A 23,908-nucleotide genomic window follows, 5' to 3' on the forward strand; every position below is an offset into this window, starting at 1 on the left:
CCAAAGCAGCGGGCATTGACAGATTACGAACTGCGGTTTAAGAAGGTGGCTCAATCCCACCTTTTCAAGAGAGATTAGGGATGGGCAATAAATTCTGGCCTTGCCAGTGATGTCCACATCACATTAATATATATATCTATACATTTATAAATCACAGTTCAAATGGCACTAAATTTAATTTATTATTTTTCACTGGCACTATGGGAATATTATTCTGAATCCGTGGCTAGGAATCAGATTTTACAATATCATAGCAGATAAGAATGCAACACAGAATGTTTCCATGTTACATCCTTTCAAAATATAATGGCTGTTCAGCTTTCCTTGTAGGTGTTGCTATTTGGCTGGAGAATGGCTGGAGAACACAGTCCGTCAGAGATTGTACGGAAAATGCGGAGAAAGCTCATGAACGTTCTTCAAGAACGACCAAACATCATCCTTGATGAGTTGGATGCAACACTTATCATCACATTTGAGGAGTACAATCAGATAGATGGGATCGCCGACCCCATGGCAAAAATCAGAAAACTTATAAATGTTGTGGTTGAAAAGGGAGAGGGAAGTTGTGAGAACTTTCTAGGGGTTCTGCAAAGCTTACAGAGTGAACTGCCAGGATTGGATGATGTATTGTCTGACTTTAATCCTGCAACAAGAGGTAAGTGTTTGCATTTATTAACTTAACAATTAGATTGCAAGATTACAGTGGAAGCTTGTGTCCTTCCTAGTGGCGCATTTATTGGCAGGGCGCATTTCATCAGGCAGGAGGGGACCCTGACCACTTCCCACCTCTACAGGACCTTGCTATTATAGCAGATGTGGGCGAGGAGCTTGCCATATGGGGAGCATGATAAGCAAACACGTGTGGGGTTTCTTGTGGATTCCCAGGGTGATGTGCCCTACGTTCAAAGGCACTCAGTTCTTGACAGAGGAGTCTGGCATCGGAAAGGGGAGAGGAACTTGCTGAGAACCATCCCCCTGCCCTTGCTGCTGACCCCTATCCCCTCCCAACCCCCCACAACACACCTCCTGCCATCACTCTCCTGCGGCTTAGAACAAAGAAAGAACAAAGAACAGAACAAAGAATAATACAGCACAGGAACAGGCCCTTCGGCCTTCCCAGCCTGTGCCGACCTTGGTACGTGCCTAAACTAAAACCGTATGCACTTACGGAGTCCTTATCCTGCCATTCCCACCCCATTCATATATTTGTCTAGATGTCTCTTAAATGCCGCTAAAAGCTCCCATCACCTCCCCAGGCAGCGCATTCCATATATTTACCACACTGTGTAAAAAAACTTGCCTCATACATCAGTTCTAAACTTTTCCCCGTGCACTTTAAACCTCTGTCTCCTAGTTCTTGAATCTCCTACCCTAGGAAAGAGCATCTGACTATCCACTCTGTCCATGCCACTCATAATCTTGTAGACCTCCTATCAGGTCGCCTCTCAACCTCCATCATTCCAGTGAGAACAGACCGAGTTTATCTAACCTCTCCTCATAACCAGTGCCCTCCATACCAGGCACCATCCTAGTAAACCGCTTTTGTACCCTCTCCAAAGCATCCACATCCTTTTGGTAGTGTGGCGACCTAAATTGTACACAATATTCCAAATGAGGCCTAACTAAGGTCCTGTACAACTGCAACATTACTTGCCAATTTTTATATTCAATGCCCGACCGATGAAGGCCAGCATGCCGCATGCCTTCTTGACCACCTTATCCACATCCATTGCCACTTTCAGTGATCAGTGGACATACACGCCCAGATCTCTCTGGCTGTCAGTACTCGCAAGAGTTCTCCCATTTAATGTGTAATTCCTACATGCATTGGACCTTCCAAAGTGCATTACCTCACACTTGTCCGGATTAAACTCCATCTGCCATTTCTCCACCCAAGACTCCAACCAGTTTATAGCCTGCTGTATCCTCTGACAATCCTCTTCACTATCCGCAACTCCACCAATTTTTGTGTCGTCTGCGAACTTACTAATCAGACCAGCTACATTTTCTTCTAAACCATTTATATACACCACGAACAACAAAGGCCTCAGAACTGATCCCTATGGAACGCCGCTAGTCACAGCTTCCATTCAGAAAAGCACCCTTCTACTGCTACCCTCGGTCTTCTGTTCCCAAACCAGTTCTGTATCCAACTTGCCAGCTCTCCTCTGATCCTTTTGTACCAGTCTACCATGAGGTCCCTTGTCAAAGGCTTTACTGAAGTCCATGTATACAACATCTACTGGTTTTCCCTCATCTATCATCTTTATCACTTCCTTGAAAAACTTGATCAAATTAGTGAGGCACGACCTCCCCTTCACAAAACCATGCTGTCCATCACTAATAAGTCCATTTGTTTCCAAATGTGAGTAAATCCTGTATCTAAGAATCTTTTTCAATAATTTCCCTTGCACTGACCTTAGGCCCATCGGCCTATCAGGCCCTGGGGACTTACCTACTTTAATGCTTTTTAAGTAGCCCAACACCTCTTTATTAATATCAACATGACTCAGAATATATACACACTCTACCCTATACTCCTCATCCACAAAGCCCTTCTCTTTGGTGAATACTGACGCAAAGAATTCATTTAGTATCTGCCCATTTCCTCTGGTTCCATACATAGATTCACTCCAATATCCTTGAGTGGACCAACCCTTTCTCTGGCTACCCTCTTGCTCTTTACATATGTATAAAACGCCGTAGGATTTTGTCAATGACATTTCATGACCACTTTTAGCCTTCCTAGCTCCTACCTTAAGTTCCTTCCTACTTGCTTTGTATTCTTCAAGGGCTTCATCTGTCCGAAGCCTTTTAGACCGTACGGATGCTTCCTTTTTCTTTTTGACAAGATTCATTAAAAAAAAATATATATATATTTTATTCAAATTTTTTGGCCAAACATAACAATACAAAGTTTTTCCTTTTTAACAACAATAAAGCAATATAAATAACAGTGGCCAGTTTTTAACAAATAAATAAATAATATATAAACAAAAAACTAAATGGCAACTGCCTTATCAAAAATAATTACTCTCCAAAAATACAATCCAACAGTCCAATATAGATTACCTAATACAAATATCTATACATATACAGAGACATCCCTGAGAACCCTCCCCCCTGGGTTGCTGCTGTTGCCTTCCCATTTCCTCTATCGTTCTGTGAGGTAGTCAATGAACGGTTGCCACCGCCTGGTGAACCCTTGAGACGAACCCCTTAATGCGAACTTTATCCGTTCTAGCTTTATAAACCCTACCATGTCATTTATCCAGGTCTCCACGCCTGGGGGTTTGGCTTCCTTCCACATAAGCAATATCCTTCGCCGGGCTACTAGGGACGCAAAGGCCAAAACATCAGCCTCTTTCGCCTCCTGCACTCCCGGCTCTTCTGCAACCCCAAATATAGCTAACCCCCAGCTTGGCTCGACCCTGACACCCACCACCTTCGAAAGCACCTTCGCCACCCCCACCCAAAACCCCTGTAGTGTCGGACATGACCAAAACATGTGGGTATGATTCGCTGGGCTTCTCGAGCATCTCGCACACCTATCCTCTACTCCAAAAAATTTACTGAGCCGTGCTCCAGTCATATGCGCCCTGTGTAGAACCTTGAATTGTATCAGGCTTAGCCTGGCACACGAGGACGACGAGTTTACCCTACGTAGGGCATCAGCCCACAGCCCCTCCTCGATCTCTTCCCCCAGCTCTTCTTCCCATTTCCCTTTCAGCTCATCTACCATGATCTCCCCCTCGTCCCTCATTTCTCTGTATATATCCGACACCCTACCATCCCCCACCCATGTCTCTGAGATCACTCTATCCTGCACCTCCTGCGTCGGGAGCTGCGGGAATTCCCTCACCTGTTGCCTCGCAAAAGCCCTCAGTTGCATGTACCGAAATGCATTCCCTTGGGGCAACCCATATTTTTCCGTCAGCGCTCCCAGACTCGCAAACGTCCCATCTACGAACAGATCTCTCAGTTGCACTACCCCAGCTTTTTGCCATGCTCCAAATCCCCCATCCATTCTCCCCGGGACAAACCTATGGTTATTTCTTATCGGGGACCGCACCGAGGCTCCCATCCTTCCCCTATGCCGTCTCCACTGCCCCCAGATTTTTAATGTTGCCACCACCACTGGGCTTGTGGTGTATTTCTTCGGGGAGAACGGCAACGGCGCCGTCACCATTGCTTGTAGGCTGGTCCCCTTGCAGGGCGCCATCTCCAATCTCTTCCACGCCGTTCCCTCCCCTTCTCCCATCCACTTACACACCGAGATATTGGCGGCCCAGTAATAATCACTTAGGCTCGGTAGTGCCAGCCCCCCCCCCCCTTATCCCTACTACGCTGCAAGAACCCCCTCCTCACTCTCGGGGTCTTCCCGGCCCACACAAAACTCATAACACCTTTCTCAATTCTCTTGAAAAAAGCCTTCGTGACCATCACCGGGAGGCACTGAAACACAAAGAGGAATCTCGGGAGGACTACCATTTTAACCGCCTGCACCCTACCTGCCATTGACAGGGACACCATGTCCCATCTCTTGAAATCCTCCTCCATCTGTTCCACCAATCGTGTTAAATTAAGCCGGTGTAAGGTTCCCCAATTCCTGGCTACCTGAATCCCTAAGTACCGGAAATCTCTTGTTACCTTCCTCAGCGGTAAATCATCTATTCCCCTGCTCTGCTCCCCCGGATGCACCACAAGCAACTCACTTTTCCCCATGTTCAATTTGTACCCCGAAAAATCCCCAAACTCCCTAAGTATCTGCATTATCTCTGGCATCCCCTCCACCGGGTCCGCAACATACAGCAATAAATCATCTGCATACAAAGATACCCGGTGTTCTTCTCCTCCCCTCCACTTCCTGGAACCGACAAGATTCATAATATCCCTCGTTATCCAGGGTTCCCTGTACTTGTCACCCTTATCTTTCGTCCTCACAGGTACATGCCGGTCCTGAATTCTAATCAACTGACATTTGAAAGCCTCCCACATGCCGGGTGTTGATTTTCCCTCAAGCAGCCTCGCCCAGTCAACACTCTCCAGATCCTGCCTATTGCTGTTGTAATTAGCCTTCCCCCAGTCTAACACCTTCACCTGAGGACCACTCTTGTCCTTTTCCATAAGCACCTTAAAACTTACAGAATTATGATCACTGTTCCAGAAATGATCTGCTACTGAAACTTCGACAGCCTGGCTGGGCTCATTTCCCAGCACCAGGTCTAATATGGCCTCTTCCCGAGTTGGGCTATTTACATATTGTTTCAGGAAACCCTCCTGGACGCTCCTTACCAATTCTGCTCTATCCATGCCTCTAGCAGGAAGTGTGGCCCAGTCAATATAGGAAAGTTAAAATTACCCACCATGACAACCCTATTGTTTATGTATCTTTCCAAGATCTGTCTGCATATCTGCTCCTCTATCTCCCGCTGGCTGTTAGGAAGTCTGTAGTAAACACCCAACATTGTGACAGTACCCTTCCTATTCCTGAGCTCTACCCAGATTGCCTCGCTGCCTGAACCCTCCAAGGTGTCCTCCCTCAGCACAGCTGCGATATTCTCCTTAACCAATAATGTGACTCCCCCACCCCTTTTGCATCCCCCTCTATCCTGCCTGAAGCATCTAAATCCTGGAATGTTTAGCTGCCAATCCTGTCCCTCTTTCAACCAAGTTTCTGTAATACCAACATCATAATTCCACGTACTAATCCAAGCTCTAAGTTCATCTGTCTTACCTGAAATACTCCTCGCATTGAAACTAATGCACTTCAGCCCACCAGCCCCTCTGCGTTGACCAACCACTCCCTGCCTGCTCTTCCTCTTAATCTTACTGGCCTTAGTCTTTAGCTCTCCTTCAGTTATTTCTCCCGCTGACCTACTGCTCTGGTTCCCACCCCCTTGCCATACTAGGCAGTTCAAACTGTTTCTCTGCCTTCCACTTTTCTCCTTACTAGCTTTTGCTTCTGTCCCCTTTACTACCCTCCGACTTCCTGCATTAGTTCCCATCCTCCTGCCACATTAATTTAAACCCTTCCCGACAGCGCTAGCAAACAACCCCCCCAGGACATTGGTTCCAGTCCTGCCCAGGTGTAGACCGTCCGATTTGTAATGGTCACACTTCTCCCAAAAATAGTTCCAATGTCCCAAAAATCTGAATCCCTTCCTCCTGCACCATCTCTCAAGCCACGCATTCATCCTGTCTATCCTGTTATTCCTACTCTGACTAGCAAGGGCACTGGTAGCAATCCTGAGATTACTATCTTTGAGGTCCTACTTTTTCGTTTATCTCCTAACTCCCTAAATTCAGCATGTAGGACCTCATCCCGTTTTTTACCTATATCGTTGGTGCCTATATGTACCACAACAGCTGGCTGTTCACCCTCCCCCTTTATAATGCCCTGCAGCCACTCCGAGACATCCAGGACCCTTGCACCCAGGAGGCAACATACCTTCCTGGAGTCTTGTTTGCGTCTGCAGAAACATTTGTCTACTCCCCTTACAATCAAATCCCCTATCACTATAGCTCTACCACTCTTTTTTCCTGCCCTCCTGCGCAGCAGAGCCAGCAACGGTGCCATGAACCTGGCTACTGCTGCCTTTCCCTGGTGAACCATCAACAGTATCCAAAACGGTATACCTGTTTTGGAGGGAGATGACCGCAGGGGACCCCTGCACTGCCTTCCTACTCTTCCTCATCCTCGTGGTCACCCATCTCCTATCTCCCTCAGTACTCTTTATCTGCGGTGTGACCAACTCGCTAAACGTGCTATCCACGACTCCTTCAGCATCGTGGATGCTCTAAAGTGAGTCCATCCGCAGCTCCAGAGCTGTCGAGCGATCTAACAGGAGCTGCAGCTGGACACACTTCTTGCACGTGAAGGAGCCAGGGCCAGTGAACGTGTCCCTGAACTCGCACATCGCACGCGAGGAGCATGACACGGGTCTGGGATCTCCTGCCATGTCTTAACCCTTAAGTTAACTTACAACAAGAGATGCATCGGGCGACACCAAACCTATGGTGGGTGAGGGTGTTGTACCGGCAGCAGCCACCATCTCTCAGTGGTGCTGCTGTTCCAGCTGCCAGCTTCCGATTGGTCAGCCGCCCTCGGCAGACATCCGGCCCCGGAGTCCTTGATCCTGGAGGAAGGTCAGCCGCTGGCCTGTCAAGTGCCTGAGTGGAACCAGCCATGGAATAGGTTTTTCAAAGCTCAGTCATGGGATGTTGTTGGCTGGGCCAGCATTTATTGCCCTTGAACTGAGTGGCTTGCCAGGTCATTTTCAAGTCAGCCACATTGCTGTGGATCTGGAGTCACACGTAGGCCAGACTAGGTGCGGACGGCAGATTTCCTTCTCTAACATCAGTGAACCAGATGGTTTTTACCACAATGGTTTCATGCTCATCATTAGACTTCTAATTCCAGACTGAATTCAGATTTCACCGTCTGCCGTGTTGGATTTGAACCTGCGTTCCCAGAGGTCTCTTTCGAATACGGGTCCAGCGACAATCCAAGTACACCACCGTCTCCCAGTTCAATTTAGTTGTTCCGCATCTCTTGTTTTTTTTGGCACTTACGTGTGGCAAGATAGATGCAAACTGGCGGGTTTACCACACCATTCATTTATGGTTTGAAGCCAAAAGAGAGAAGCCAACCCAATCACTATGAGGCAAACCAAAGGACGAAATGTTGGCCAGTGCCGTTCTGTCCAAGTGCCGTTCTGTCCAAGTGCCGTTCAGTGGCCGGGGGGGCGGGGGGCGGGCACTGCAAAATAATTTTAATTTTAGGTGCGGGTTACTCCCGTGTAAATCTAGTCTCCATAGTCTTTTACACTGGTTTATAAACTGCGCAGGAATACAACCTGAGCTACAAAACTGGGCACACACCCAGACTGAATTAATCAGCATAGCTTCTCTGACTATCTGCAGCCCTTCAAATGAAGTACTTAAAATTGAAATTTTGGCACAAAGGCACCGCTGATAAATTAAAAAATATATATAAAATTTACTAGTGAACTGAGTCTTGTACACCAATCAAAGTAGTGGATTTGCATCGATTTTTGAAATCATTTTTGGTTATTTAAAATGACATTTTTGTAACATACCCATTTTTAGTTCTATCCCTGAAGCTGCACCAGGTCACTCCTCTTCAATACAATTATCTTTCTTCGAGATAAAAAAAATGATGTTTGAAAGTTTTGCCCATTATGTTTACAACTACGCAAAGGGGTTTGAGCAGAAATATGAACCGTAATTTTATTTTGGAAACAAATGCAACATTTTCAGTACAATTGGCGGCGTGATTGAAAATTGCACCTCAAGCAAAAATTCTACCTCGAATCAGAATGAACAGGTACAATCCCTGAAGCTTTGTCTTTCTGTGGCCAAGTACTTGATTAAATTAAGCATCTGTATGCAACCATTCTCACTGTATTCTTAATCTTCCATCTGATAAGTGACGACATGAAAATGAAAATGAAATGTAATAAATGAATGAAAATCGCTTATTGTCACAAGTAGGCTTCAAATGAAGTTACTGGGAAAAGCCCCTAGTCGCCACATTCCGGCGCCTTTTGGGGAGGCTGGTACGACATTGTTAATCAGCTGTGGTTTTACTTTGCAGGATGTGTTTTGGAAGTTAATATTAAGGGATGTGTGCATCCTTATTTCCCAGTTATACTGGTGTTCCATTTTAAGGTATACAAGACCAGTTCGGACCAATGTCCCAACCGGCGGGCGAGCTGTACCGGTGCCAAACAGTGGCGTGAACCACTCCGGCGTCGGGCCGCCCGGAAGTTGCGGAATCCTCCGCACTTCCGGGGGCCAGGCCGGCGCTGGAGTGGTTGGTGCCGCGCCAACTGGCGTTGAAGGGCCTCCGCCAGCCGGCACGAGTTAGCGCATGTGCGGGAGCACCAGTGTGTTGTGGCGCATGCGCTGAACCGCTGGCGTGATCCCTGCGCATGCACGGAGGATTTCTTCTCCGCGCCGGCCATGGCGGAGCTTTACAGAGGCCGGCGCGGAGGGAAAGAGTGCCTCCAATGCACAGGCCCGCCTGCAGATCGGTGGGCCCCGATCGCGGCCCCCCCCCCCCCCCCCCCCCCCCGGGCCGGATCCCCCCCCCCCTCCCCCCCCCCCCCCCCCCGAGGACTCCGCAGGCCGCCCTCAGAGCCTGGTCCCACCGGTGTAGACCTTGTGTATTTCACGCTGCCGGGACCGGCCGCAAACGGGCAGCCGCTTGGCCCATCAGGGCCCGGAGAACCGCCTGGGGGGCTGCTGCCAACGACCCCCGACCGGCGTGACATGATCCCCGCCCCAGCCAAAAAACCGGCGCCAAAGAATTCGGCAGCCGGTGTCGGAGCGACGGGGCAGGATTCACGCCCGCCGCCCCCCTCCCCCCCCCCCCCCCCCCCCCCCGGTGATTCTCCGACCCAGCGGAGGGGGTCGAAAAATCCGTCCCCTTATTTCCCATTTATACTGGTGTTCCATTTAAGGTATACACGACCAGTTCGGACCAATGTCCTTATTTCCCAGTTTTTATTGTTTCTTAGTTCAAGGTACATGAAGCTAGGCTGCATCAGCCATTACCCCACTGAATGGTAGAACAGGCTAGACGGGTAAATGGTCTACTCCTGTTCCGATATTCTTTACCTCCTGGGGAAGTAGCTCCATTTCAATGCATTGTACAGTTTACAAGAACTGCTTGTACTCCTCATTCAGGTGAATCCTGGCACGCTAATGTAATCGCCACCCATGCTGCTGAGCGGCCTTTGCTTGATCAAGAACAAAGAAACAAAGAAAGAATGGGAAAAGCAGGTACATTGTTCAACAAATCACCGAGGCAACAAATAACAACTTATGATGTTGACTGATCCGGGTCTGTTGTGTTGTGCAAAGGTTTTACTACGCTCTGTACAATGGTGGGGTTGCTTACGAATCAAGCCTCTTTACCCAACCCACTGGTTCACATACTGGATCGTAATCCACCCCCCCCCCCCCCCCCCAACCACACCCCAACAAAGACTCTGGGCCAGATCCTCCGTCCCCGGGATGCCCAGAATGCGTTCCCCGATTGGACGGAAAATTGGGATTGTCGCCCGAACGTGATGCTCCAAGTGTTGACGGCGTGAACGAGCTCCACGTCACACGCCAGTGGGAGCTTGGAAATAAGTGCAAATGATCGTTTGGGTCAAGCGAATCAGACAATGGATATGCTTGTTTGTAGCAAGCCCATTCTCATTTTAATTCTTGATGCTGAAACTCGTGTAAAGCAACTTCTCGCGATCACAGGGCTTCTCGTCCTTTAGAAATGTAAATTGAAGAGTCATTCCATTTGCAGGGTTAGGTGGGACTTTGACTTATTATTTACTGTCAACTGCATTCTGAAAAGCTGCCTTATGAAGAGAGATGAAGAGAGATTGGATAGACTGGGTGTGGTAATACCAGGTATTGCAGTACCTGAGAGGTGGATGATCATTGGCTAGACCGCGGGGTCTACCATTGGGTAATGTATATAGCTCTGCCCTACGAGGCGGAGTATAAGAACCGATGCCGTCCCAGCAGTCTTCGCTTCTGTAACATCACTGCTGGGTACAGCTCTATCTGATTAAAGCTAGATCGATATGACTCCTCGTGGTCTCAAGCGTATTGATTGCGTATCACTGGGGTTGTTTTCCTTGGAGCAGAGGAGACTGAGGGGGGTGACGTGATTGAGATGTATAAAATTATGAGGGGCTTAGATAGAGTAGATAGGAAGAAATCTTTCCCCTTAGTGGAGGGATCAATGACCAGGGGGCAGAGATTTAAGGTGAGGGGCAGGAGGTTTAGAGGGGATGTGAGGAAAAACCTTTTCACCCACAGGGTGATGGGAATTTGGAACTCACTGCCTGAAAGGGTGGTGGAGGCAGAGACCGTCATTACATTTAAGGATTTAGATGTGCGCTTGCGACCCCAAGGAGGATAAGGATATCGGCCAAGTGCTGGGAAATGGGATTAGAATATTTGGGTGGTTTTTGACCTGCGCAGACTTGATGGGCCGAAGGACCTTTTCTGTGCTGCATGACTCTAATTTATCAGGGGAATCTCTACTCATAAATTTTGTGTAACTCAGTGCAATTATGAATCTTTGAGAAACTATAATATTCCGTTTTGGGATGTACAGTGATACCAGGAGTGTGTTTACTTTCACACCAGAAACATTATTTTTACTTCTTATTTTACAGTCAAAAAAAAGAATTTTCAGCAAGTGCTTTCCAAGCTGAAACTGCAGACATGCTTCCGAAAGAAACTTTCTCTGAGCAAAATTCTTGAAATTGGCCCAGAAACCATGGTTTGTGCAAAGCCTCAAAGCTCCCAAGACTTACCGTGGTATTTTCTAAAGAAACTTATGATTCTCAACCTGACAGCCAGAAACATCAGATGCTCAGCAGATATTCCTCTGGACGAAACAGTGACTGTTGATGAAACAGACTTTTCCAACCTTTTTGATATCCCGGGGAAAGCTGCTGCTGATTCGTGCAATCCCCTGGATGTCATCACCGCGGTTTTCCTTTGTGCTGATAGCTTCCTGCAGCAAGAGATGCTGATGAAGATGTCCATGTGTCAGTTTGCTTTGCCTCTCTTATTGCCAGACTACAGTAAGGACAGCATCACCCTACTGTTGTGGGCCATGCGTTTCATTGTGAAAAAGTGGAGACCTCAGTCACTGGAAGAGAGTAAAGGATTCAAAGAGGCAGCTATGGCAACCACTCCGGTGCACGTGATTTCATTTCTTCGTCTGGGTAGGTGCAGCACATCCAAATCAAAGATTCTTAATGAGGTGCTCAGTAACCCACACCATCATCACAATTTCTTTATCACTCGCAGCATGGAATGTGGTGACATTCCTCGTAAAATTTCGGATGGTCTTGTTGAGTTCTGCTGGTATCTCCCTTGTGGTAAGAGGAATATTGATATCTTCACAGAACCTCTTCTCATTGCCAATCTCCGTGGGGATGCAAGTGTGTTAGACTCCCAAGTTCACTTCTTGACTCAGGTATCCTCAGCAGTCTTTATATTTGTCGATCAGATCGGTACTGATGAATTTGCATTCCTGGAATCCATTGCAGAATTGCAAACACAATACTTCCTGATCCTGAATCCACAATCTGATCAAGGGAAGATGACGAGCAACTTTCTCCAGAAAATCGCTCCGTTAATGAAACTGGAACGAAATCATATCATCATCAAAAATCAAAACATGAATGCATCAGAGTTCGTTGGAGAAATTCAGTCGAGAATGAAGAACATCTTGAGAGATGTGACTGACCTGATGAGTATTGAGGAAATGGCTGCTGTTGCTCATGAGTTAGAGATATGTGTCGATGAAGATGAACCAAGGTGCCAACACGCAAAAGAAGTGGCCGAGGAAATTACTGGTGCCATTAAAGACATGCAAAGTGTAGCAGAATACAAAATCAAAAAATTACCTTTACAAGGAGAGCTCTGGAAAAAATGGTCCAAGCTCGGCAAGGAGCTTTGTCGTCAGAGAAAGCGTGGAGATAAGGCTGTTGAAATGTACAACAGTGAACTCAGAATTGAACAAACAAATCTGCGGAAAAAGCAGCTGGAGTATGATATTACTGAAAACCTTTCTGAGTTTGTCACTGAAATGGCAAATAACAGCAAAGATGAAAGACCGTTTTTCCTGAAATGGATCAAATATCTTCTCGATGCCATTGCACGACAAGAGCTTTCTCAATTATGTGAGATTTATAAACAACAGTATAAAGCTTCACCTGGTGCAAGTGAGAAACTCATGGAACTCGACAAACAAATATCAGACAGTTCTCTGGGGCTAGAACATTTCATGCGAGAAATAGGACAGATTTATGAAGCTGAGGTAACTTTAGTTCAAGAAAATATTCTGCCAGAAAATTATCGCCAGTACACAGCACTTCCCAGCGTCGCTGCTGATCTTATGTTAGATGGTTTTCCACTTGAACTTTTAGATGGTGACGCTTCCAGCATATCTGAACAGTGGGTCAGTGCTGTGCTCACAAACCTTTCGGAGAAACTAGGACCAGATACCAGAATAGTTGTTTTAACCGTACTGGGTGTTCAGAGCACAGGGAAGTCTACACTCTTGAATACAATGTTTGGTTTGCAGTTTGCAGTGAGCAGTGGGAGATGTACAAGAGGAGCCTTCATGCAGTTGATTAAAATTACAGGAGATCTGAAGGAGGAGATTGGTAGTGAGTACCTCATGATTATTGACACGGAAGGGTTAAAAGCTCCAGAACTGGCAAAGCTGGAGGATAGCCATGAACATGACAATGAGCTCGCAACTCTGGTTGTTGGGTTGAGTGACGTTACATTAGTCAACATGGCCATGGAAAACTCTTCCGAAATGAAGGACATCTTGCAGATCGTGGTGCACGCCTTCCTGAGGATGAAAGAAGTCGGGCACAAACCAAACTGTCAGTTCGTTCATCAAAACGTGGGAGAAGTGTCAGCGCACGATCAGAACATGAGAGACAGGAAACATCTCCTGGATCAGTTAGATGAAATGACAAGGGCGGCGGCAAAGATGGAGAAGAAAGAAAATATGTTCACAACATTTTCAGATGTCATGGAATACGATCCTGAAAAAAACAACTGGTACATTCCTGGTCTGTGGCACGGTGTTCCTCCTATGGCACCAGTAAACACTGGCTACAGCGAAAATATATTTGAACTGAAAAAATACCTGTTTGATTTATTTAAACAGCGCAAAGTAACCAAAAAACCATTTACAATTCACCAATTCACAGAATGGATGAAGAGCTTATGGAATGCTGTCAAATATGAAAATTTCATTTTCAGTTTCAGAAACAGTCTGGTGGCAGATGCTTACAGCCAGCTCAGTTTGAAGTACGCAGAGTGGGACTGGCAGTTTAGGAAAATCATGCATTCCTGGGTTGAAAAGGCTGAGAATAATATCGACAATCATCCTCTGAATCAGCTTGATGATTTGTATCAGACTCTGATTCAAAAATCAAATACTGTCCTCCAGGCTCAAAAACAAAAGATTCTCGATCGTCTGGAAGAATATTTCAACAGCAAAGTAGAGAACATCCACCTTGTGGAGAAATTCAAAACTGACTTCACCTTGAGTGCTGAGAGCTTGCAAAATGAGCTTGAGATTTACAGCAAGCACAGATGTGACAATGCAATTCAGAGACGCAAAGGCATGGACAAACTGGTTAACATACAGACCGAGTATCAGGGAAATATTAACAAACAGGTCAGTGAACTTTTACAAAGATGCAAACAGTCAGACACTAAACTCGACGACAGTCTTCTGGAGGAACAGTTTGAAAATATGTGGAGCGACACGGTAAAACCACTGCAGGGAATGTCATTCCAAAAACAGAATGTTGAAGCGGAGTTTGAAAATCAACTGAGCCAAAGTCTACGCCATCGGGGCAGTGCCGTGTGTCAGAGATTGGCTGCAGCTGGAAAACTGTCTGAAAAAGGAAACGGTCCCTTTGTAATTATCAGGGAACATGTTGAAAGGAGCGGTTTCGAAAGATTTAAAGACTTTTTCAAAAATGAACCTAACAATGAGCTGCAAAAGTTTGCAAATAGTTTGATAAACGACTCTGAGTGTTATGCACAGGAAAAGGTTAAAGCAAAAGTTGATTTTGATCAAACCTACTGTCAGATGTTGCTGAAAACAACTGATGAAAAGTTACACAAGGGGAAACATTACAACTTTCCCACCAATGCTAACTTTGAGGTGGATCTAAAGGTGCATATCTGCGGACGCGTACTGCCAAACTTCCAAAAGATGCACCAAGATTTCTTCAGAGAGAATGATCCACGGACCCGTCTGGGAGAAATGAAAAGTGCCTACTTTTCCACATTTAAAGTTCTTTACCATGAGAAAGATCAAGGTCAGAAAAGAGCTCAAGCTCTGTGCAGTAGCTGCCTCCAACCAGCTCTTCAGAATGCCATTGATAAAAAGCTTGGTGTGGAGATTGTTGAAGATGTAAAAGCCAGTTGTACAAACCATGAATTGAGCAGCAGAGCCTATCTCCAAGCTGTGATTTTACTGGAATTGCTGGAAGAGCACTGTGTGGAAAATTACATTCGGTACATTACAAACTATGAGGAATTTGCAAAACATTGGATCAGGGAAAGAATAATCAAGAATTACACAGAAGGAACTAAACTTGCAGCGATTGCCACGAAAATAATCCAAGCTCTGATTCGAAAGACAAAAGATGCCATTGAACAAGCAATGGTGACTGAGAAAGAAAATGTGTCAGAATTTTTAACAGAATTTTGTGATATTTTGAAGGATGATTTTGTGATTGACAAGGGGAGTTTGGAAATTGTAATCTTTCAAAATGTCACCAAAGCCGGCGAGTTTGCAGCTGATGTTATCGCAGCCCTGGATGATGTGGAGCAGAATCTCATATTGGGCTTTAATGAAAACTATGACATCAAGGAAAGTCTCCCTCGCCTCCCAGTGCAGCCGGATGACGAGATTTTCCGTCAAGTCCTCGGCTGTGGGAAGATGTGCCCCTTTTGTGGAGTTCCTTGTGAACGAGGAGGCTCAGGACACAAGGAGCATTTTGCTGCAACACATCGGCCCCAGGGTCTGCATAGATATCGCAATATTTCCAGTCACAAACTTGTAGAGGAAGTGTGCACTTCTTCGGTGGCATCTGATGGTTCATTCCGCTGTGCAGCAACACAATATGAATTTCATCCCTACAAAGACTACCGCAGTGTAAATGATTATTACGCCTCCTGGGATATTCCACCAGACACCAGCATCCAATCAGCAGCCTACTGGAAATACGTTCTGTGGACTTTTAATCGAGAGTTTGCTGAGGCTTACAAGGCTAAAAAGGCCCATATTCCCACTGACTGGAAAACTATACAAAAAGAAACTATAAAAGCAGAGATAAAGAAAACATACAATATGTGATCAGAAATATTAGATAACTGGAACCGTGCGAGATGAAATCAGACATTCACTCTCAATACTATTCACAATAATTCAGTCGCAGGAGAACACTAACTCCACTGCTTTATGTGAGGATTGTCATCATCACACAGGACTCAGGGTTAATTAACCGATCTTTCACAAAACCAGAAAGCAAAGAATTGTCTGAAATAATACAAAGGATACGACTGAGCTGAACTATCTCGTTTGTTAGTTACAAGAGTCAATTGCCCATCTCAGCAAGAATATTTATCCCAGTGAGTATAATTTTCTTGAAATGTATTTCTTATATTCTGGCTGCATTTGTTTAAAGGTGCCCCCAGTAAGGTTAAGGCAGAATAATGATCAAATTAAGATATGTTGCAGTGAGTAGAACCAATTCAATGTGTCATCATTTTGAAAGCTATTTGTATCATCCTGAAATGCTTCAATAAAGTTTATAATGCATCACCTTGGTCCTGTTTTACTTAATGTTGTTTTGCATTCCTACTGGTAACAAATAAGAGCTACAGGTTGCCTACCGTTCTCAGGATGTTGTGGGAAAGGCTGAGCATTTATTGCCCTTTCCTAATTGCCCTAATCAACGTAGTGGTGGGTACACTCGATTGGGCACAGAGGAGTTTCCAGATGATGCTGCCAGGAATGGTGATTTTTAACATGAGGAAAGATTGGATAGACAACAAAAGGGTTCTTACCTACATACGGATTGCATAATGTGTATATTATATCATTCTAAATATCAACTTAAAACAATTTTCCTCAATAAAATATACAATTAAACCAAGGGAAGGAAATGACTGTATCCTTGTCTTCTTGGGGTTGTTTTCCTCGGAACAGAGGAGGCTGATGGGAGATTTAATTGAGGTGTATCAAATTATGAGGGACCTAGGGAGCAGATACTTCAAATATTTGTTCGCGTTGCAGTGGATTTGAAGAGGTTTATGAACCAGAGAGCAGTGTGGATCTGGAACTCACTGCCTAAAGTAGGGGCTGGTTTAGCACAGTGGGCTAAACAGCTGGCTTGTAATGCTGAATAATGCCAGCAGTGTGGGTTCAATTCCTGTACCGGCCTCCCCGAACAGGCGCCAGAATGTGCTGACTAGGGGCTTTTCACAGTTACTTCATTGAAGCCTACTTGTGACAATATGGAATTATTATTATTGGTTGCAGCAACCCTCATTACATTTAAAACATTAACTGGATAGGCACTTGAAGTGCCACAACTTACAAGGGTTTGGTTCTTCTTTGGTTGGCACAGACATGTTGGGCTGAATGGTCTTCCTCCGCAGAGTGAATTGTTCTGCATTTCTTCAGCCATTCCAGTCCCTGTGGTGAAGGCACTCTCACAGTGCTATCTGATCCTTCCAGGTGGTGGTGAGCTTGGCTTTAGGGGGTTCTCCTGAGATCCTGGTGAGTTATTGGAAGTGCACCATTTAGGTAGTAAACATATGGTGCACAATGGGTGGAGACAGTGAATGTTTAAAGGGGTGGGGATGGGTTGCGGATCAAACTGGTTGCTTTGTTTGCGCGATGGTAGGGAGCTTTCTGAGTGTGGCTGCAGTGGTGGGCCTCTGGGCACTTGATATTCCATCTCGGTCTGCCTTGTGCCTTGGCGGGTCAGGAGATGAGCCAGTCACTGCAGAATACAAAGGGTCTGACATACCCCAGTGGCCACAGAGTTTATCTTGTTAATGTAACTGAATTTCTATTTAATTATGACCCCTGGTTTGAGGTGGATCATAGTAACACCAATAAATATTAACAGGATGTGGTTATGTTCTCTCTTCATGGAAACAGTCACTGCCTGACATTTTTGTGACATAAATGTAACTTGTCTGTGGATGACACTTTGCTTCCTGAATTCGATGACCAGCTCCTTAGTTTTGCTGACATTGAGGGAGAGATTGTTGTCATTGCACCATGCCACTATGTTCTCTATCTCCCTCCTGTACTCTGACTTGTTGTTGTTTGAGATCTGACCCACTACGATTGTGTCTTAAAATACTTTTTCTTTTACTTTTTTTAAAGAAAATGTGAATAAACAAAGTCACAGATCTACCAATTAACTTGTTAAAACAAGTATTAAACATGAAAAGTTTGACTATAATGCAATACTCCGTCACTCTCACTTATCTTCACAAATGTACACAAATATTAAGAACACAGGTTACAAAACATATCTTATTCTATAAGGTTTTTAGTGAACATACAGTCCCTTTCAATTCAACAGGCTGACTGTGGTCAAACAACACTCCACTCTGAAACCAAATGGCAGATGCCACTCAATCGATCTGCTGTGGATCTCTCCTCAAATTCCCACAAGATGATTGTCACATGAGTGATTTTAAATTCTGCTCTCAAAAAGACATGCTTTAAAATCTTCTTTCAACCAAGGATTTCCATCAGCTGTTTTCATCAATGATCCACCTCCAAGTTTTTCAATTATCCCTTCAAACAAGGTTTTCTCGCATCTGTTTGAGCAAGGATCCATGTCCAGGTTTTCTAACTCCTTTTAATATCCCTTTGTCTTAAATACTTCCACACATACTCTGAGATTCAGCCAACGATTTGCTCCATAATTACTTAAACTATAATTTCAAAAGCTGCAGTAAGATATCACAACCTTAGAATGACTTCACATATCTTTCTAGCTCACTAGCCAACTTCTTCTCAGCTCTGCCTGTGGTTTCAATGAACAGTAATTACCCTGTTCCATTTTTCTCTGTTCCTTTTAACATCAGGCTTTATGGAAAGTTCTCTTAAATTTCTCTAGCTTCCAAACTAGTTGTTCTTTAGATTTTCGGAACTTGCTCCCATGCTCCTTATTCCATTGTATAGCTTTTCTTCTAGAAAAGCTGAGAGATGTTCCCTCTCTAGCTGTGAAACTCCTTCTCCTGTGGCTTGCAGTTAGAACATAACTCAAAAAGCTTTCCTACCCTAAGGGTGCCCCTGGTTGCTAAGCAATATCTATATCCCCAAGCTTATGATTGTAATATGTATAGTACAAATATAGTACGGGTTAACAAGAGAGATTACATATATGTCAACACTAGATGGCGTCACTGAGTGGAAAGGCTGTATCTCTAGGCATGTTGGGAGAGGCTGATGGAGATTTCAATGTCGAAGGATAGAGTGAGGTTTAGTTATAGTACCTACAGCCATACTAGTCTGAGAACGCCCAATCTCGTCTGATCTCGGATGCTAAGCAGACTCAAGCCTGGTTAATACTTGGATGGGAGTTAAGAGCATAGTTTATATATTAGGAAGATTATTAATTACTGTATCACAGATTTAGTACTATTATTTTGTTATCTGTTACTCTTCCTCCAACTGGAATCCCTCTTGATTGACAGTTTCTTTGGACAAGAAAATCTCTGCATGATCCATGCATTTCTCTTTAAAGTCAGATACTTTAGTTCAATCTGATCACAGAGCCCCTTGTAATTCTCCAACACAGGAGCCTTGGTTAACACAGCCTTCAGGCAGTCAAATGCCTGTTGACACTCCGCTGTCCACTTAAATTTGCTACGTTTCTTTAGCAAGTCCGTCAATGGAGCAACCACACTGCTAAAATTTGGCACAGATTTCAGGTAGAATCCACTCATGCCAAGAAATTGCATTATTTCCCTTTGTGTCGAGGGTATTGGAAACTCCCCAATAACTTTTGTTTTCACATCGTTTGGGACCATTCAACCCTGTCCGATTGTGACGAATGTGATATAAAATAGTTACTTTAGAGATACTAGTTAATGTAATGTAGAAATAAGCCACTTTGATTCTGGCAGTTAGGGACAAAGGGGTTTGAGACCGCATGGAAAAAGCAGGAAGAGGTGTGTCTATGAGAGTGATGCTGCATTGATAGGGGCCAGAGAAAGGGATTGGAAGTGAGCCAATCAGAATAGATCGAACAGGTCAGGAGGGACATAGGCTGACCTATGTCCGTCGAGTATGTGAAACTTGATACCATTTGAATTGATTTTGCAGAGATCCCTTTGTCTTTTAGTTCAGTCGTTTTCTGGGGTGTAAGAGGCTGGATGTCTCTTACGTTTCTGTAAGATGATTTAAGCTTGTAAGCTAAATAAATAACTTCTTCTTACGTGCGAATCCATCTCAACTTTTATTGAGGCCAGACTGACAGAGAAAGAAATTTGGGGATCAACAATTGTATGGCCCAGGAAACTGACGGGCTTTTCCAAATTCACTTTTGGCTAGGTTTACCACTAAACCCGCCTCCTGAAGTCGATCGAATAACTCCATCAGATGCTTTACATGTTCTTTCCACGGGGGCAGCACGGTAGCATTGTGGATAGCACAATTGCTTCACAGTTCCAGGGTCCCAGGTTCAATTCCGGCTTGGGTCACTGTCTGTGCGGAGTCTGCACATCCTCCCCGTGTGTGCGTGGGTTTCCTCCAGGTGCTCCGGTTTCCTCCCACAGTCCAAAGATGTGCAGGTTAGGTGGATTGGCCAGGATAAATTGCCCTCAGTGTCCAAAATTGCCCTTAGTGTTGGGTGGGGTTACTGGGTTATGGGGATAGGGTGGAGGTGTTGACCTTGGGAAGGGTGCTCTTTCCAAGAGCCGGTGCAGACTCGATGGGCCGAATGGCCTCCTTCTGCACTGTAAATTCTATAATAATATGTAAAGTATGCAAACCTAATCAAGTTCAGAAGTGTAAAATAAATTAGTTTTGATTTAAACATCTTAGTCTTATATTATTTGTCAACACTACATCTGTGGCTATCTTGGAGAACAAGACAAGGAATACAACAGTGATTATGATTACTTTTGACACCATAAATTCTCTGAGCACAATAGCATAGTTTGAACTGAAACCAAAACCCCCACACAGGTAAACATCTTTGTTTAACACAAATCTAAGTTGTACAATTTCCAACACAAAACCACAAAATTAAACCCACCTAAATCTATACTTTTGAAAGGGTTAAAAACTGGGATCGGAGGCCCCGACGGGTCCGTTGGAGGTGGAGGGAGCATATCGAGTTATGGCGCGAAGACCGAGGGCTGGAGAAATTCCCCGAGCCATAGTGGTGAGATTCCTCCGATATAAGGACAGAGAGATGGTCCTCAGATGGGCAAAGAAAACTCAGAGCAGTAGGTGGGAGAACGCGGTGATCCGTGTATATCAAGATTGGAGTGCGGAGGTGGCGAGACGGAGGGCGAGCTTTAATTGGGCCAAGGCGGTGCTTCATAAAAAGGTCAAATTTGGAATGCTGCAGCCGGCAAGGCTGTGGGTCACACATCAAGGGAAGCACCACTACTTTGAAACGGTGGATGAGGCATGGACATTTATTGTTGAAGAGAAATTGGAATAAGTGGGTTATAAAAAAGAACGTTTGAGACAAAGTGGTGGGGCGAATATGGGGGGCGAAGAGGGGGGAAAAAGAGGGGGAAAAAGGGGGAGAGATGATTTTTATGTTGTTAATCCTGCGACCCGGTAACTTCTCTCTCTTCCCCATGTTGTGGGGGAGGGAGGGAGGTGGAGGAGCTGGGGGCGTCGGCCTTTGGGGGCGGAGCCAAAAGGGAAGCGCGGGCTTTGTTCTCGCGCTATGATAATTATGGCGGGAATAGGGAAGCAGGAAGGAGGGGGCGTCGCACAGTGCGAGCCGAGGTCACGGGGGGAAGCCGAGGTCGGCCAGAGTTTGCTGACTTCTGGGAAGAGGAGCTGGGGGAGGAGATTGAGGAGGGGCTGTGGGCTGATGCCCTAAGTAGGGTAAACTCATCGTCCTCGTGTGCCAGGCTAAGCCTGATGCAATTTAAGGTGTTACACAGGGCGCATATGACTGGAACACGGCTCAGTAAATTTTTTGGAGTAGAGGATCGGTGTGCGAGATGCTCGAGAAGCCCAGCGAATCATACCCACATGTTTTGGTCATGTCCGACACTACAGGGGTTTTGGGTGGGGGTGGCAAAGGTGCTTTCGAAGGTGGTGGGGGTCCGGGTCGAACCAAGCTGGGGGTTGGCTATATTCGGGGTTGCAGAAGAGCCGGGAATGCAGGAGGCGAAAGAGGCTGATGTTTTGGCCTTTGCGTCCCTAGTAGCCCGGCGCAGGATATTGTTAATGTGGAAGGAAGCCAAGCCCCCGGGTGTGGAGACCTGGATAAATGACATGGCAAGGTTTATAAGGTTGGAACGGATTAAGTTCGTCCTAAGGGGGTTGGCTCAGGGGTTCACCAGGCGGTGGCAACCGTTCGTCGAATACCTCACCGAAAGATAGAGGGAATGGAAAAGAAGAAGACAGCAGCAGCAGCCCGGGGGGGGGGGGGGGGGGGGGGCGGGGAGGAATCAGAAGGACTCTCAGGGATGTTATTGTATATGTATAGGTATTTGGTATATGTAATTGTATATTGGATTGTTGAATTATATTTTTGGAGAGTATTTATTTTGGACAAGGCAGTTGCCATTTAGTTTTGTTTTTGATTTTGTTCATATATTATTTATTTCTTTGTTTAAAACTGGCCATTGTTATTTATATTGTTTTATTGCTGTGTAAAGGAAACACTATGTACTGTTATGTTTGGCCAAAAAATCTTGAATAAAATATATTTAAAAAAAAAAAGAAAGGGTTAAAAACCAACAGGCTGCTGCTTGCTAGCCGGTAAATTCATAAAGACAGAAAGCTAGTGATGACATACCAGTTGCTTCAGCTCAGACAGTCGACAGATGTGATGGGTATCACGTTCGCCGCAGAATTCAGTTTACAATAAGGCATCAATACAAACAGCGTTCTAATTCAATGTGGAATAAAACCACTTCAGCTAAAGGTCAGGTAAAGGTTACCACCTGATGGGAGAAACTCAAAGCTGGTTTCAAAGACTCATTAATACAAACAAATAAAGGCTGTTCTTTTGAGAAACCATAAATTCTTTGACAATAACTACCTACACCGATAAGTATTCAAAACATAAGGACAGGGAATGCTTCAGATAAACAGATACACAAATCTTTCACTAACTATACCTCTTGACACTTAGAATAACACCCTCACAAAAGTGTCTGTTTTGATATCTAAAGAATATGACAACACTGAAAAAAGACAGGCCTCGATACGGGCCCCCTTTGCCAATATATCTCAAGACACCTGACATTTACACAGACCCTACGGCCATTAAAATATGTATTAATGATAATACATCCAATTAGCCATTTGGCTATAGTTAATTAACCACCAATAAATGACAAGATAACAGATGTCGTCCTTGACTGATAACGGAATTTTATGTATATAAAGAGGAGGCATTTTAGCAGAGAGTTACATTCCTTCTGACCCCCCCTGCTTGTCTCGTCGGACAAAACCTCAGGTTTTGTAAGTATGGTTTTGTTTAACTTCTTAGAAATGTGTTGAGAAATTGATAGGCGATACTTTAGGATTTTCCATATTTCAGATATCTCATTCTATTGAGAGAAGTTAGTGTGAACGCAGATAACATAGGGCTGTTAACGATTTTGTATTAATAACAGATAACTAGAAAGACTATTAGTCAACTTATATTTTAACTCTGCAATTCTGTATGTATCTATTGGGAGTATTTTCACAATGAAAATACTTATACTGTGTAGACTCACTCTCAAAGTCTAAACTCCTAGACACTCATTTAGGAAGTCTTAAATGGCTTAGGACCCATGACGTTAGAAGTAAAGATTTAGTTATGAATGACATATCTGAGCTTTTCCCTTAAAAAGTAACTGAGATCCTGTTTAACTGGCTGAGACCCGGAAAAGCATTCTCCCTTCATGAGATCTATTCTGAGTCTTGGCAGGAAAACAGGTTTCCCTCTTTTGGTGGGTTGACCTAGAGCATAGGTTGGTAATAAAGTATTATCAGGTCCGGAATAACCTAAATCCGTCACACAGACACAACTCGAGGATCCTTGAAATACTAATCATAGAGAATCAGGAGTTACACAGTTCGCACACAAAA

The 23,908-nt window shown here is 44.9% G+C and overlaps 1 protein-coding gene across 1 annotated transcript; it reads left to right on the forward strand.

Moving 5' to 3' along the window:
• Window positions 1-308: 308 nt before the first annotated feature.
• On the forward strand, window positions 309-16,408 carry LOC140404687 (interferon-induced very large GTPase 1-like). Its single transcript, XM_072493348.1, has 3 exons — window positions 309-655; window positions 9,715-9,810; window positions 11,217-16,408. Exons 1-3 carry the CDS (start codon window positions 352-354, stop codon window positions 15,950-15,952), a joined length of 5,136 nt encoding a protein of 1,711 aa, XP_072349449.1. The 5' UTR covers window positions 309-351; the 3' UTR covers window positions 15,953-16,408.
• The last annotated feature ends 7,500 nt before the right edge of the window (window positions 16,409-23,908 follow it).

The sequence above is a fragment of the Scyliorhinus torazame genome, chromosome 31 (assembly GCF_047496885.1).
Source record: "Scyliorhinus torazame isolate Kashiwa2021f chromosome 31, sScyTor2.1, whole genome shotgun sequence".
Classification (NCBI taxonomy): Eukaryota; Metazoa; Chordata; class Chondrichthyes; order Carcharhiniformes; family Scyliorhinidae; genus Scyliorhinus; species Scyliorhinus torazame.

Coding starts and splice junctions, on each gene's coding strand:
- LOC140404687 (XM_072493348.1), top strand. CDS start 352: ATGGCTGGAGAACACAGTCCGTCAGAGATTGTACGGAAAATGCGGAGA. Junction 656..9,714: donor CTTTAATCCTGCAACAAGAG/GTAAGTGTTTGC, acceptor CTCCTCATTCAG/GTGAATCCTGGCACGCTAAT. Junction 9,811..11,216: donor AGAAAGAATGGGAAAAGCAG/GTACATTGTTCA, acceptor CTTATTTTACAG/TCAAAAAAAAGAATTTTCAG.